This window comes from Agelaius phoeniceus, chromosome 12 (assembly GCF_051311805.1).
Source record: "Agelaius phoeniceus isolate bAgePho1 chromosome 12, bAgePho1.hap1, whole genome shotgun sequence".
NCBI classification, from domain to species: Eukaryota; Metazoa; Chordata; class Aves; order Passeriformes; family Icteridae; genus Agelaius; species Agelaius phoeniceus.
The window spans coordinates 18,365,222-18,382,648 of NC_135276.1; the positions used below are offsets into that span (position 1 = coordinate 18,365,222).

At 38.7% G+C, this 17,427-nt stretch overlaps 1 protein-coding gene across 2 annotated transcripts in view; it reads left to right on the forward strand.

The window, feature by feature from the left end:
- The window catches only part of CDH13 (cadherin 13), a 446,013-nt gene that overhangs the window by 250,257 nt on the left and 178,329 nt on the right, over window positions 1-17,427 (forward strand). For both annotated transcript variants that reach the window (XM_077184876.1, XM_054640681.2), the window contains exon 6: window positions 7,498-7,642. In XM_077184876.1, coding sequence (XP_077040991.1) covers window positions 7,498-7,642 — 145 coding nt within the window. The remainder of the gene's footprint in view (window positions 1-7,497; window positions 7,643-17,427) is intronic.

Genomic DNA, 17,427 nt, shown 5'->3' on the forward strand with positions numbered 1-17,427 from the left:
GGCTGCTTGAGAGCTGTGCTGCTCCTCAGATTTGAGGGATGTTCTCCTCATTTGTTCACCGAGGTTATTTTTGGAGTGAGCATTCTCCTTTCAGCTCCTAGATAATACTTAACAGAATGGATGCTTCAGAAGTTATTTTAATTTGATTTTTGTAGCCATATGAGAGATTCTTTGAGGCTTCCTCTTGTAAGGATGCACAAAATTATTTTCACTCGTGCTTTTGTGTCTTTAAAGTTGTAGAATAGTGTGTAACTGGGGGGAAAATTATATACTGAGAGGACAACTGGGTTTTCAAAGATCTTTCAAAGGTGTTTTGATTTTAATAGGATACATTATCCAGTCTCATAAGGCACTTTGAAAAATCATACTGTGCACATGTTGGTAGCTTAATAATCTTTGTAAATCTAATTTTACATTACTTGCTCAGCAAGAGACGGAATATCTCTATCAGTCTTGTGTGCAGAGATCAAAAACCCAGATTCAAGCTTGATTTAAATTTTGTCTGGTCTGTGGCTTTGGTGAAGTCATTTCATCTCTGTCTCCCACCCTTTGCTTATCTTATTTATGTGACTGATTCTCTTTTGAAACACTCTGGGGCTGTTGTTCCCATCATAGATAATCAGGATGGGTCAGTTTGGGCACCTCACTCCTGCCTTATGCCCACCCTAAAATGGGGGTTTGGTGGGGTTTGGAAGGTTTGTAACTGCACCCATTTGCTCTGTGAGGGTGGCAGGACCCTGGAGCAGCTCCTGCCATCCCATCTGCTGCCTACACAAGAGGGAATTTTGGGATAATGTCAGAATCTGCCCTTCCCTGCTCCCAGGGAACAATTCCTTTGCTCCCTGTGACTTTTTGCATGACATTAAACCCAGTTTTCTCTCATGCAGCCTGGCTGTGTCCTAGAAAGTGACATTTGGCAGAGGGACTGGAGTTCACAGGGACACATCTGGGGCAAAGGATGGACAGAAGCTTTGAACAGCTGCTGGTTTCTAGTGCCTGATATTATACAAAACCTTAAATGTTCTGTGGATATCAAAAGGAATCTTTGCAAAGAATTATTATTACAAAAATTTAAACGTCAAAAATAAGAAATAATAGACACGAGAACTCACAAGTAAATCTTCTCTCCTTCAAACTGACCTAAAAACCCCCTGAAAATACCAATTACTGCTTGCTGACCCCTTTGTTCTTATAACTTAAAACCAACCCCAGGAATAGGTGGTAAAAACTGTGAGATTAATTTATCCATTTTGTGGGTTTATTTTTTCAGTTGACATACAAAAGTCTGCTATAAAATCCCAAACTGTTTTAGATTTTAATGAGAGAAAATATCAAAATATTATCAAAATATCAAATATTATCAGAATAAGTTTTGGAATTGGGTTTAGTGTGAAGAAAAGACAGAGTTCATTTTGGTACAAGATTTTTATGAGTATGTAATAATGTATTTTTTCTGCAGTTTATGCCGTCATTCTCTACAATTTGGGGGTTTTTATATTCGTCCTCTGTGATTTTTTCATGGAAAAGGGGCCATTTTATACTTAGAACAGAGAAAAATTTCCAGGCTTTAAGCTCTACAGAAAACAACACTTTTTTAAAGAATATTGTGATTCAGAGACACAGCTGGGGAAGAAAATGCATTTCCTGTGACACTAATGGTGGCACAGTGTATACATTCAATTAGATAATGAATTCATAATTGCTTGGTTTCCAGCTATGGAGCAATTTCATACATTAAACCCAAAAAAATATTAAATGCATGGCATTGTAGCTTCATTTTTCAGCAAGGAGCACATTCCAGTGATGGCATTTCCTAGGAATATTGTGACTTTCCTGGATTGCCTGTGACAGGTTTTCCAGTGGAAAAAGAGTTTCTGATCTTATCTCAAGGCAACAGGAGCTGCAGGTACCAGGAGCTTTTGGAACTGGCCTGTGCTGATTGAAAAGTGGCCAAGAAAATGTTCTTGTGCTTTGCCCTGCAAAGGAAAGGTGAACAATGGACAGATTTGCTGCACAAAAAATCATGTGGAAAATGGGTAGGAAGCTGTTATTTAATTATATTTAATTAAGGCTCTAAGAGTTTTCTGACTTGGGCTGGTTTTGTTTAAAGACAAAACAGTTGAAATAATTTGGGAATGTTGATTTGACAGTCTCAGATAAACCCTCTTGGTGACAGGTTCAGGTGCAACTTGAGCTTTGGAAAGGCAAAAGGTTCCTTTTAGTCAAAAGTGTATAAACTTGGCAGAACTTGCTATGTTATGCTTCACAAATTAAAATATGATGTGGACCCTGACCTTTGAGTCCACTGATGTGACTAATTATTAAAATCTTAAGCCCACTGCCTTAAAAGCCAGAGATAAAAGCACATATTTTACTGTTTATAATATTAACTTCCTCTTTCTTCCTTAAAATTTCTATTAATGCATCTACAAACCTTTGCCTCTGAAGTGATCAAAGATGAGGTGACTCCTGCTGAAGAATTCACTCTTTGTCACTTTGGAAAGATAGAAGTCTTGGGCTTTTAAAAAATTGTGTTTAATTAATGCACATAGTTAAGAGATAGTTGTGCTCAGAAAGTAGGAACTGTGTAATAATTAATTTTTGAGATGGATGCAGTAGCAATAAAGCCTGTGGAAGATATTCCTGCAGTACTTCCATGGCTAATTAATCCCTTTCCACCTTGGCTAGGTGAAATTCCCTAATTGCAGGTAATGGATGGTGCTGGGTTTTGCCATCATCTGTACAGTTCTGCTGTGGTGGTCGATAGAATTCTGTTTAACCCTGAAAAACTGTTTATTTTTGTTTGGCATCCTCTCCCTCCATCTCTTATGGAGCAATATAACTATTAGCTCATGTTTTATTCACACTCTTAAATCAGGAAAATTTACTTGTAATTAGTTTCTCTTTGTCTAAATGATTGTCTTCTCTGAGTTGTGTTTGTTAGGTAATTGCATAAAATTTTTACTACAATCTTGCACCATAAAGAGAACTTTTTTACTGCATTTTATGACCTAGAGGTGGCCAAATTTTCTTTTCTTACCAGGAGATTGCCTGAATGAAAGATGCATAAGTCCTTACTGTCAATCCACACTTAAAAACTGATGATAAATAAACCTAACAAGTATTGTCAATAATTAATGTGATCAATAAATAAATCAGCAGTGATCAGAATCACTGAGGTGGGGCAGGTGGTGGTGTTGCAGAATTTTGGGTGGTGCAGTGCTCCTGTGAAGCTGGGGGTGAGGAACAAGTAGAAAAACCATCTGTGGAAACAAATGGAAAACTTCCACGAGAAACATTCCTGTGGGCAACAAATTGGAAATTACAATTAGATGGCAGGTAATGACTAAATAACCTGTCTAAGGCTTTGAAGATAATTAAGCACTAAAAGATTTTCCAGATTTACTTATGGAAATCTCCAAATTTATGATATAATTTTATGTGAGCCATTGGCTGGCTGGCTGCAAAGTGAAAATAGACATTTATATGCAGAGAAGGAAGGTGGCTCTCCAGAATCATTTCACCAAAAGCAATAAATGAATGAAAACAACCCTTCTGTGAAGAGAAACCTTTGAAATTACTTGAAGTAATGGTAAGAACGAGACTGGTTATCTTTTCATGTAAATGTTATTGCTGGCTGCAGAGTAGAAAGGATTCAAGACTGTTTAAAATAAAGCAGAAAGCTTAAAATGAGCAACTTTGAATAAGCTTAACTTCTGATGAGATCATTATATTTGGGGTGATGAAAGATCCTTGCTTTGCATATGCTGAGGGAAATTGCATGGGAAGCCTAGAAATATTCCATTTCCAGAAGGGAGAGGGTTCAGTGGGAGTTTGCCAGATAAGAATATATTTTATCCTGCCTGCACTTCGGGGGTTTAGGCTGTTCCCTGTTCCATTGCTGGGCCTAATTGGCTCAGTGGTCAAATGATCAGTGTTTCTGAGCCATGTTGGGGCACCAGCCAAAGTCTGCTTTGCATCTGATCATGAAGTTTTGTGCTGTGAGGTGTAAAGTTTCTCCTAAAGCCTTGATTATCCTTTGTGGTTTGCATGTACACTTGTGTCAAAAATGAAATTGGGATTTAGTCTCAAGAGCTGCTGGAAATCACAGGTTAGATTATGATGAGCATGACTTCATCATCATCATCATCAAGCCATGGTTTGGGTTGGAAAGAACCATCTAGTTTCCACCCCCATGAACATAATTCCATGATCTTAAGTGGGAAAGCATCAGTTTTTCACAAAATAAACAGCTGCAGAACTCTGCAGGTTGGGTTTTTTCCCATTTGTTCAAATCTGCCTTTATGCTTAGCACATGTCCTTGGAGCTGCATTGTTATAGCCAGGTAGGAACTCAAACCCTTTCTAAATGTGCCATTATAATTTCTTGTTATCAAAAGAATTAATTCAGTATTTTTCCTACATCCGTCAAGTTTTACATTAAAACCAGAGAGGCTTTCTTGCCTTCTGCACAGAAAGGCTGAAATCTCACAGTTCTGTTAGCTGGGACAATCTCATTTCCCACCTGGTTTTATTTACAGCCTGTTCAAAGTGCCAATATTGTCTTTTACTTGAATGCTTTCTCATTTGCATGTGTTGGGTTTTTGGAAATAACAATAGACTTCTGCTGTTATTTTGTGAGCAGATTTTATGGATTGTTTGGTTTTGTTTTAATTTTGGGTGTTTTTGTTAGTTTTCTTCATGGGGAAGCTAGATAAAATATCAGACAGCTTCTTTCACAAACTGATCATATAAAGAATGATGGCCATAACTTCAGTGCTGCAGGTTTTTATTTTGAAAACATTGTAAAATGGGCTTAAAAGGAGCTGGTGAGTTAACTCAATACTTAGGACAGGCTTGAAAATTATTGTACAAAGATTAATAAAATAAAGTCCTCAACAATCTTAATAAAATGAAGAAGATAGCATGTAACTGTTCCTACAGACCTGTCATGCCAAATTTTTTGGACAGTTGCTCTCAGATGCAGTGGACTTGGCAAAGATAAAGTAAATCTATTTCAGTCATTAATAAGAATTTCCTATTCTTTTTCTTAATCTGTGCAAGTCTGAGAAAAAAACCCCAAAAACTGGCATTAGATCAGCCTTTGTTTTAAATGACTTACAATTCTGATAAAGCAGCTGAAGCAGTTTTTTAAATTTAGCAAAGTCTTTGTTCTTTCCAATGAACAGCACAGTGACTTGATACCGAGAGATAGATTAGAAGCAAATTATCTTGAATTTGAAAATTAATTTCCTGGAATTTCACAGGGAAATTTTGCTATTCTTTCACTTCCCAAAGCAATTAACATGGTTTTGATGAGTCAGTTTTACTGTGATAAAGTGTCCAGCTCTGGAGTCTTCAGCACAGGGATGATGTGGATTTGTGGGTCCAGAGGAGGCCTCAAAAATGAGCAGATGGCTGGGACATTTCTGTAAGGACAAGCTCAGACAGTTGGGGTGCTCAGCCCCAAATCTGATCACGGAGTTTTGTGCTGTGAGGTGCAAAATTTCACCTAAAGCATTGATTATCCTTTGTGGTTTGCATGTAAAGAGAAGAAAAGGCCCCAGGAAGACCTTAGAGCCCCTTTCAGGGGATTACAGGAAGGCTGGGGATAAACATTTAGCAGGGCTTGTTTGATAGGACAAAGAGAAATGGTTTGAACAAAAAGAGATTTGAACTAGATGTAAGGAGAGGAAATTAAAATAAGGGTGGTAAAATACTGACATGGTTTGCTCAGAGATGAGGTGAATGTTCCATCCCTGGAAAACCTTCAAAGCCAGGTTGGATGGGACTTGGAGCAACCTGCTTCAGTGAAAGGTTTCCCTGCCCATGGCAGGGGCTGGAAATTGATGAACTTTAAAGGTCCTTTCCAAGCTGAATTATTTTATGATTCATTTTTGTCAGTAGTTTCCAGCTTTAGCTAAAACTGTATCTGACTTTAACGTAGTTCAGGAATGGAACCACTTTTCCTTTCCCCGTCCCATCACATCCTATGGCAAAGATTCCTGAATTGGCTTTGGAGCTCAGAGCTGAACAAACCCAAAAGCTGAAGGGGAGGTGCTCCCAGAAATCTTCAGCTGTGCCAAAGCTACTGGAATCATTCCAACCAGAATATTTGTCTGCCTTTAGGATGTTAATCCAAATAATAAAAAAATAAGGCTTGGGAAAGGTTTGCAAGAACAATTCCCAGACAAGTGAGGCTTAGCAGTGAGTAGATGTTAAAATGGACTGTGACACTATTTACAAACAGTGCCTGTGAGTAGGTGTCTCACTCAGAACAAATACTCCTACTCACACCCAACACATTGAATTTAAAAAGTGGAAGGTATTTATGAGGGTAACAGAAAACAGAGAAAGGTGATAATAAGCCATCCATTTTAATAAGGAATTAGGATTCTGACCTATTTCTTTCCCAGCAGGATTTATCACTAAGTTATAAATAACTTACAGGTATAAGACAGGGCAATGAAGAATAAATTAACAGTATAAACAAAATGCTCAGAGACTTCCAGCCTCTGCTGGCTCCATTTTCTCAGGGAAAGACTGGGAGAGAGTGATATTAACATCTGAGCTCAGGTTCATTTTCTGGCTGGCTTAACTCCATTAGAGTCTGGGGATGGGGAGGGCAGGTGAGAATGATAGTGGTGTCTCAGACATGTTTATTGCTGTATTTTATTGATTTCTTTGAGGGGAGAGAACTGCAGGTATAGCACACAGTTGCAATCTAAATTGATTTCTCTGTTGTTTAAGAATTTTTGGCACGGTTTGCCCTGGTGACTGACTGGGGCCTTGCACTGCACGTGGTTTGGGGGGTTGATGTACAATAGGATCTTTCTGTCCAGTTTTTGAAAGTAAAGAAAGTCCAAACAAATTTTCAGCTTGTGAATACACCCACTTGATTGAGACTGAAGATGTTCTTTCATTCTTCCACACCTCATTAGAAGACCCAGAGAAATCTGAAAATGGCCTAACAGCCTCTTCATGCCATCACCACTGAAAAATGTCTAAATGCTACAGTATTCCTGCTTTTTGTTTGTTTGTTTTTCATGGTTTTGTTTTCTGTTTGTTTTTAAAAAGGCTTTTGGGTGAGCATTAATGTCAATTCTACCATGATAATTCTATATCTGTCCACTGGAGGTGTGCTTGATAAAAGCAAAGAAACAAATTCTAACCAAATCTTCACAGGCGTAGGATCAAATTTGCAAGGGGTCTTGTTTTTCGGGGTTTTTGAAAGCTTTGGGGTTTTTTAAAGCTTTTTAATTCTTTGGGCAATATGGCATCTTCAAGCTGCCAGGGGGTATCTCAGGTTTGAATGTACATCTGTCCCTTCTTTTGCTTCAAGGAGAAATCTGCTCTGAGCCTGGTCCAGAAGACTGGGCTGCAAGTGGCGTCTTTGGCAGGGTGTGGCCACACCAACGCTCATCAGAACCCTTTTTTTCTCACCTCTTCTCACTGTGAGAGTGAACTCACGCCTTGATTCCTTTTTCTGCTCGCACAGCTGGAGGTGGAGGTGGTGGATATGAACGGGAAGACCTTGGACGGGCCGGTGCGCTTGGACGTCTTGGTCATCGACCAGAACGACAACAGGCCCATGTTCAAGGAGGGCCCCTACGTTGGGCACGTCATGGAGGGATCTGCCACAGGTGAGTGCCAGGCACCCACAGCTCAGGAAATCATTGTGTTTGCAGGGATGATCAATCTGACTCCGTGTTTTCGGAAGGTTAATTTATTATTTTATGATATTATATTATATTAAAGAATGCTATACTGTACTAAACACAGAAAGGATACTTGCACAATGCTAAAAAGATAAGAATGAAAACTCTTTCCGGAGTCCTGACACAGCTTGGCACTGATTGGCCAAAGAGTGAAAACAACTCACAGCAGGACCCAATGAAACAATCACCTGTGGGTGAACAATCTCCAAACACATTCCACATGAGCACAACACAGGAGAAGCAAATGAGATAAGAATTGTTTTCTTTTCCTCTGAGGCTTCTCAGCTTCCCAGGAGAAGAATCCTGGGCAAAGGGATTTTTCAGAGAATGTGAATACGACAGAGCTTGAACAAATCCTCTGTTGATAAATGCATTATTATCACTCTGTACAAGTTTTCTTGCTGATTTGGTGGCTCACTGGATTCTTCTTATGTGAAAAGAAGCAGGAGCAGCACAACTTAAGGACAGCAGGTAATGATTTTTGAAAAACAAGTCTCTGCAGTAAAAGAAAGTAAAAGGAAAATACCCAGAAATTAGTTGGAAATAGGAGCTTTGATTTTGGTTCATGTTTTTTCTTCATCTCTGGAATCAATGAAGACAACCCCTAGGATATGATTAAGGTTCAAACCAAATACCATGAGCAATTTCTGTGCGGAGTGGGAATTTCACTTTTTTTTCCTGTAAGTTTACTTACTGGAAGGGTTGTTTTTATTTGTTTATCTAGCATGAGTCTTGTAAATAACACAAATAAATGGAAAGCACATTATGAATAGAATAATGTAGGGGAGAATGAAATACTGAACAATGCTGATAAACAGATGTTGTAAATGCAGATACAACCGTTGCAACAATACAAAAACACATTGATAATTAAAGTTAGCAAGGAAAATGTTCTGATTAAATTTCCTGTTGATTTTGTCTGATGAGGAAATTCTACAAGAGTAAGATACTGTTCCAAGTTTTAATGTGGGTATAACCATCCAAGTTAAAGTCTTCCCTCATATTATGTAAGATTTCTGCTGAATTTTTCATTTCACATAGAGTTCTTCATATCTAAAAACCTGTGGGTATGAAATGCATTACAAGCTGCTCCTTCAACAGATTAAATTTTTGAGGTAAATGTTTATTTACCTCACTTGTGACAAACATATAATGAAGATATTGATGATCTTTTCAGCCAAACAAGAAATGTTTCATATTTGAGAATATGGCTGCCAGCGGAACACTCTTTTCTTTTGTAGGTCTCTAGTACATTTTTTAACTGGCAATTCTCTATTTTTATTATCCATAAACTCTCCTTGTTTTCCTTTTTTTCCCCACTCCTTATATTGAAGTTTACACTTCTGATTCAGTAGGGATGTTTCTCAGCCCACCTTCCAGTGAATTCTTCTGTAATAGTTCCATCCATTTTCTCCTATTGCTGTTTTGTATTGACTCAGGTATCATTTAGTATTTTGATTGTCTTTCCTGTTGGCCAAAGTTTGAATAATTTTTCTCAGCTTTCCCTCCCTTACCCTCCAGGTATTCATCACATTAAACTCCATAACCTCATTTGCCTGGTGTCAAGAGCACCAATGCTTGCAAAATTATTTTGTGCACAGTGGAGCCTGTGGGATCAGGGTGGGCTGGAATCAGCCACAGCTCTCTGTGCGGATGGCACCCACTCAGCCACCACCTCCTGCTCTTCTTTTCCATAGTTCTTCCCAACTTGTGGCACAGATCTTCAAATTATTCATCAGGCTCTGCTATTGTATCACAGAGGTTATCAGAGAATATTCTGGGCTGGAAGGGCCCCCCTCAGCTGCTCTAAATCAAAGGTTGCATGCACAGCTTGAGGGAAATCCTGATGTGCTGGCAAGTGCCGTTCCTGAGTCCTTCCCTTTGGATTGCAGTTGTGCTGAATTTCATTGCTGAAGCTGCAAAAGGAAGGCTTTGGATGGGGATTTTGAAGGAATTTTGAATGAGTTAGAGATGGGATCTCTGAGTTTTTTAGATGATGATGTTTATTTTTCTCATCTTCTATATAGGTAGGAAGGGTGAGTTCAGCTCACATCTTCACAGCATGGTTCAGAAGGTCACAAGACCCTTAGTTATAAGACCTTTCAAGGATTTATTGCTTAATAAAATACTGTTGATAAGGATATTTATATTTTTGATCCAACCCTTAAATATTTCATTTTATGGACTCATAGTGTAAGCTTTCTTAGTTAATTATGTTATGATACACAAATTTACAGTACTGTATTTTAAACTTCTTGTTTACCTTTGTAACTACTTAATTTTTTTTCTATATTTTGAACTCTAAAACTCTAAACTTTCTTTTTTTTAACTTAAAGTGTTTCTGCTTTCAAGCTACATTATCACTTCTATTACACAGAAATTACATAAACACAAAAATTACGGTGAAAAGTTGTGCCAAGCCCCTTTTAAGAATCTTCTATCTGAGATAGATATAAATCCACCAAAACTCAAGAAAACATGGAAACAGTGTGTGATTTTTGTATTTATTTGATCTGTCTATGAATAATTTAAGAGTCTTTTGAGCACAGTCCCAGTGAGGATGGTTTGGATGGTGTTTAAATAGATTTTTTTTTTATGTCACTAAGGCTATTCACATTTTTTTGTGTGTGTGATTTTTAAAATCACAGTAAACACCCCTGGTTATTTGGACACTTACAATTTCTGTGCCATCCCACTCCTGGAGAGGCAAGTACCTGCCTATAATTACTGAGAGCACAAACTACATTACAATGAGCATTCATCTGAATTTCAAGCTAGGGCTTGCCAGACCTTATAATTAATGATAAAAAAATGTGACTGCTAGGTGATATTGCTACAGATTTATTTCTTGATATATCATTCCTAGGGAAATTTAATAATATAGTTAGTTACAGTAAATTAGCTCTTTTCAGGGAAAATTGTTATGGTTCTGAAAATAGCCCAGAGTTAAATCCTGACAAAGTACACTCAAATGTGTGCTTAAAGTGACCACAGATGTGCTGAGATTTCTATTAGGCCTTTTCCTGGAGGGACTGCAAACTTGGAGGCTTTTTATCATAAATAAATGAATTGGAAGACCAGTAGAAACTATTTGAAGACAGAAGAACCAGTTTGATTTGCTGTTTTTTACTTATACCAGCTCCCACTCCTGGATGAGGTTGTAGTCAGCATATGTGTACCAGGAAAATAATGGCAGAGCCTGGCTCAGTGACACTGATGGCAATTTTTGGACTGACTGTAATGGGTTTTGTGCTCGCTGCACTGCTGATTTCTCATGTTTTTGTTTTCTGAGTTATGACCCAGTTTATTCCCCGTAGATCTCTGATTTTTCCAGCTGCCAGCTCAAGGGTTGAGGAGCTGTGTCTCTTGCAGCAGCCTCACCTGAGCACGTTAATGAGGGTGGCTCCAATGCCATGGATTCCACAGGCAGGTAGAAACCTTTGGATATCTCACTTTAGAGGTTGGAAAGTGGAGGAGGGTTCAATGAACTTGGCAGCCACCTCATTTCTCTCGCTGGAGGCGCTTGACAGAAATTATTTTAAACACATCTGACATGATGTGACTTACAACAATATGCTGCAAACCCAGTGGGGTAAAATCTTAACTGCAGTGGTTTAGCAAAATTGCTTGAGAATTGCATTTAAAGAAAGTAACTTGTTTTCTGTGCTGCACACAATAGCCTGGATCCATTGCATCCCAGCCAAGGAGCCTGGACTGACAGATGTCTATAAATAATTGCTGGAAATAAAGGGACACTTGGAGACATTCAGAGAGGAAACAGAAGGAATTAAGAAGAATAGCCTAGAGGGTTCTGCAGTATCATAAAATAGTAATTTGTAGAGCTGGATAAAGCATGAGGAAGGGGCTGAGTATCATTGGTAGCTCTGGAAAATAGTGCAGTGGTTGAGGTAAATGAAAACTGGTGCTGAAATGGTGCCTTTTATTTAGAACAGCCTGCCAGGTTCATTGATTGATTGTTTGTTGGTTTTTTTTTTGAATACTTAAACTGTGCATTAACTTATTGTTAGGTTAATAAAAATGGGATTGTATGTGATAGATGGAGTCAAAAGAGTCCACGAAAGGGAAACAAAGGCCCAGCTGGCCTAGCAAAGTGACAAATATAAATTTGGCATCATTGTCTTTTACACACCTGTTGCCAGCTTTGATCCCTTTCAAATATTCTGGTACTGTTTTCCAGACTCTCTTTATTTGTGCCCTGCTATCCTTGCTGGCCTGTGGCAGAAGAAGGTTGCCAAAGCTGTAAATTTAATCAAATTGTATTGAACTGGCTGAAGTGTCAAAGTCTTCTTCTTTCTTTTGACCTGTAAATCCCAGGGCACAGAGGGAAATTTTACAAGGGTGATTTTACAAGCTATCTTTTTTCTGAAAGATTAATTATTTTTTTTAAGTCACAAAGAGCCATTAGAAAAGGATAGTAAAGGATATATTACCTTTTATTTAGGAACAAGTAGAATCTGGACTTTCCAGTCTTTTCATTCTGCCTGCACCAGGGTTAGGGTGACACTTGAGTCTTTTTGTCACAGAAGTTTCACTGTTGTGCATAAATGTTTATTTTTTGATATTTTATTGAGTTGGGGTTTTGCAGTATAAACTTAGAAGTATCTATAGATCTGACCTGCAAACAGAAATATCTCAGAAAATTCACCTCAAAACTATCTCAAAATTGAAGTTTGAACCTGAAGTTTTTTGATTCCTAGCACTGCCACTCGCAGCAATACTCAGATTTAGAGATTTGAAGTTTCAAATGTTACATATTTAATTATGAAACACTACTGTGAGCTGTTGTGGAAAATGAAATAATAAATTGGAATGAAACTGTGGATGAGGAAGCCTCTGACTCAAAGGAAGCAAAAGAATAAATATTTATTTGTTAAACCAGCCTGTTTCACAGCTTTTCCCCAGTCCTTCCTACTGGAGATGGAATGCTCAGCTTTGGGTATAACTCAGCAGAGCAGTTTCCAAGTTCCTTTTCTTCCAGAAATGTTCAGTCTTGGCAAACTTGAAAACTTGCTGATGGCAAACTTTCAGCCATCCTTTCTTGGGATTAATCATCTGCATTTCAGCAAAACTCCATTTGCTGCCTCAAAACCCTTTGTAATCTGGCCTGTAAATGTAAGGGATGTGAACTAGGTAGAAACATCTGTAATGTCAATATTTAAATTTCCAAGCAGAAGCCAAGCAGCAGCCAGGCTAATTATGCACAGCTGCTTTGTCTATCCCAGTAGGAAATTTTTCACAGATCTGTGTGGAATAAAATACAGCTGTATATGAATATGGTTATTGTGTGTATGTATGGATATATCTGTTCTTTAAATATGTATGATGTGCATATATTGCAGAGAGATGAGCTTCTATAGACACAAATATCTGATCTTTTATTGGGGATTCTGGTATATTTTAGTTACTGTGTAGGTGCATGATGGAAAGAAAAGATTTGCATTTACTAAGAATCTGTTGCATGATGGCAGACAAAGCTGCACACCCACTGTAATCTGCCTGCTGGAAATTGAAAGGAACCCATTAAAGCAAGTAATTAACAGGTTCTCAGGTATGCAAGTGTGGTTAAACCAGGGCATTTGGAGGAAATGCAAATAATCTCATGTGTGGCAATTAGCAGTTTCCTCAGCCTGGGTCTGGGATGGGTGTCTGGGAGCAGGAGGCTCCAGGGTTCAATTAGTTCTGATTTCCAGCAGAATGAGGTTAAACCCAGGGAAGGCTCCAGACCAGCTCAGGTGCACAGGTGGAGTTACTGAACTGCTTGGGAGGACTGGAAATGAGTCACCTTCTTCAGTCCCAGACAGAACATTCCCTTTGTGATTTGTGTGCTCACTGCCCCTCCTGCTAAAACGAGCTTTCTTCTTTTTTTCCATAGTTACACACAAGTTATACCAAAATTCATCCTTATGGCCAGATCAGCATTAATGTCTGATGTTTAAGGCTGTAAAAGCATCGTGGTCTCTGTGCCTTGGACAATTCATGGGGTGCTCCCTGCACAGAGCAGTGATGGCTGGAGTTTGGGCTCCTTTAGCATTACAGCCCAGGCTCATGAAATAAAAATGAGTATGTTTCTTAATCAAAGAACAAATGAGTTTAAAAAAAAAATGCTGGAGTCCTTGCTGGGTACTGGAACACAAGGGCTCAAATGAATTTGTGCAATTTGGGATGTAATTGTTTGCAAAAGGAAATTTATGTACTAATTTACTTAACAGTGCCTTTTGCACCTGGGCTTTTGCACCTGTTTTGTGCATCTCCTTCTGTTTTCTCAGGAGAGACAGGGATGAGCTTTAAAGCTCCAAGCACTTTGGACACATGAGATTAAACTGATCCATGTAATCAATAAATTGAAAGTTCCTGCAGTCCCAGGAAAGCATTCTCTGAAAGAACTCAGGGCTGTGTGGCAGCCTGCAGGGAGGGAGCATGCTGCAGCCCTCTGGGCAGCCTTTATTAGTGGAATAAACCCTCAGTTTGTGTTCATACACTTCTAAATCACCCTTTGTGGATATTGCCTTGCCATCCCCTCTGCAGGCCAGCAGCCCTGCAGGAGTCAGGGGCCTGGCAGCATCCACTGCTCCACATTTCATCCAGATCCTTTAAAAGCTGATGGAAAGGGTGATAAATCCCCAGGAGCTGCAATGATGTGCCACAAACTGATGATGTGGTTGGAGGCTGGTGGCAGGGATGCTGCAGTTGGAGCCCCATCCCACCCACCCTGTGCTCCCCCAAGCTGGGTGTAAATCCCAGGCTGGGTCACAGGGCTGGTGACAGGGACAGGGTCCCCTCTGACTGCAGGGCTGTGCTGTGGCCACTGCTCCTGCTGCCAAGGCAAAAAGCAAAGCCAATAAATTGTCAATGCAGGCAGGCTTTGCCTCAGTGTGCACTGCAAATAGACAGATCCATCCTACTTTTACTGTGGGAGATATGAGTGGAAAACTCAGCACAGCACAATGGCAGGATTATTTATTCCCTTACAGGTTAACCTGATTAATTTCAATTTTAATTGAAAGCTATTATCAGATAGATAGTGCCTTAAAATAATTTTTTCTTTTCTTTTTTTTTTTTTTAACTGTAGGTTCACATTTTTCTTTATGTTTTTTCTCATTTCTCCCTTTATTTCATGCCCTCACAGTTCTTCCTTCCCCACCACTAAATATTGGGAGTTTAAATTGCAGTCTGTAATCCCATGAAGTTAAAAAGGAGTTGCACACTACCCTTGGAAGAGTGAAAGCAATTGCAATAGGAAAGGAAAACTTAGTGAGAATGACCCCACAATAATCTATTTTTGCAGCATGAGAGGTTTGTGCTATTTTATAGAAATATTCAAAATAGTTCACTTGACTTTCAGATACTGAGCACAACTTCTAGAAAAAGGCACTCTTTGACTTCTTCATTCAGATCACATCTGTTAACTACAGGAGATGTCCCCTTTGCTCACCACTATTCATTTCCACACACAGTTGCACTATTTCTCTGTAGCACTTTTCCATGGCTGTTCACCAAAAATAAGTGGGAAATTACATTTATTTTTGGATGTCAAGCTCTCCTGGAGAGCACCATTAACATGCTTGAAAGTAAGCAGGAGAAGCTTTTATAAAATGACACATTTGTACCTGAAGAACTTTCTGGAAAGGTTGAGAAGTTTATTATTGGCTTTCTTGTGGAGGGAAAGGGGGAAAGGTGCTGTCAGCTGATGCTGAGCTCGATTCACACCTGGGGAATGTGATAGACAGGTGGAAGGTGAGATCTCACAGCTCTTGCTTTCAATCCATCTTCTGCTGGTACATGTTGGAAACTCCAGCAGAAATGTCTTTAAAATGTGGTTTGAAGAAAATATTAACAGATACGTATTCAAGACAATGATTTTTGGGGACACAAATATAGCTCATCATTGCTATGATTTAAGCACAGAGCAGGAAAATTGAATATATTGAATCTTTTTGGATGGAAAATGCACAACTTCAGGTCCATGTTTCAATTGTACAAGGCAAAGTTCTGAAGGCAAAAATATTTTGATTCCAAAGTAAAAGGCAAAAATAACTTGGTTAAAGAATTTTAACTGATTTTTCCTCAATGCTTACTTATTATACTTAAACCCACTTGTAGTTTGAAAATGGAAATTACTATGTGCTGAGAATTATGTTGGTGACAATAGTGGATGTTTTCTTGGACAGCTCTGTCCCAGCTTCAAATCTGTGTTTTAACAGTTTGCTTGTACAGAATGTTCTATTCCAAAATTAGTGTGGTAAAACATGATCTTAAGAGTACTAGAAGAATTTAATAAACGTTTTAAGAGACAGGAATATTATAAAAAATGTGATTTTGCATAAAATAGCAATATTTGCCATGCAAACCTTATGGCAGCACGTATAACACCCCCAAGAAAGGAAATGTACATTGCTGGATGAAAATGTTTCCATTTCCTCTGTGGAATCTCTGAGAGAAAAACAAAATATGATTTCCATTATAAAGGTAAAGAGCACAATCTACTTTTAACATCATTTCCTTTTAATCATCAAAAGCATTGTCAGGAAACTTGGCTGGGAAATTTATTTTTAACATGGTTTTGAAATTGAGAGACACACCTCAAGACAAAGCTACTTTAATTAATGAAATAATTAGCAATACACTGCAGGTCTTGTCCATAGGGCCATATGATTACTCACTCAATTAATATATGATGAATTTTCTTCCAGGCTACTCGAGGGTGTAATTTTATTAAGCACACATGGAAACTCTATTTCTTGGCCTTGCTGCTTTAGGCTCTAAAAGGGCAGTGTTTGCTGATCTCAGAGAGAGAAGTAGGAAAGATTTATTTCCCCAGTTGGGTGGGGCCAAAAAGCACCCAAAACTAAATTTAAAAAAGCCAAGAAGCAACCAAAACTCCCCCAACTCTGTGCATTCATTTCATCAAACCCTTTCCACTTCTCTCAGATGAAGATGTGTTATTTGTTGCTCTAAGCAGAAGTCTCTCATCTATAGTGACAACCTTTGGGCTTTGAAAATATTGCCAGTCTCAGTATGTTTTTACAATCTGAATTTCATGATGTTTGATTAAAAAGGAATCCCTTGAACAGTTGTTCTCTTTTACCATTAGCAGTTATAAATACAGTATCTTTCTTTAAAGGAGCTTTAAATTTTTAAAGAGGTGTTATTTGAAAGTTTTTTATCTGTCATTTCTTGCCATCATATCTGGGAAGTTTGGAAGGCATCTGAAACACTGAAGTGAAAGAGTGTCTGAGAAAGATCTCCCTTAAATGACAATTCCTTGTGTCAGCTGGGACTGGAATGTTGTGCAATCAGTGGGAATGTCAGTGAAATTCATACAGGCTCACTGTTGCTAAAAGCCCATGTACTACAGATCTGAGTCTTTGGAGATGAAATTGGCAACCATCCCTATTTGGGAGGGCAAAACCCATCCCTGCTGCATCCCCAGCTCCTTGCTTCAGAATGTGGCCCTAATGCAGGCCTGGATTTCTTAGAATATACAAAACTTCAGAAGGTTGTCAGCATCTCAGCTCGACTCTGGATGGGATTTGCTTGCAGGATTTAATCTGCTACCTTAATTTTCCTTTACATTTTGTTGCATGAACCATTAATTAACGTCATTGATCTGGCAGTTTGGATTCTTCAGCACCTGCAGCACCTTTGCTGGAAAGCTTCATGCTTAAGTACTGCTCCCCAAAGCACTCTGT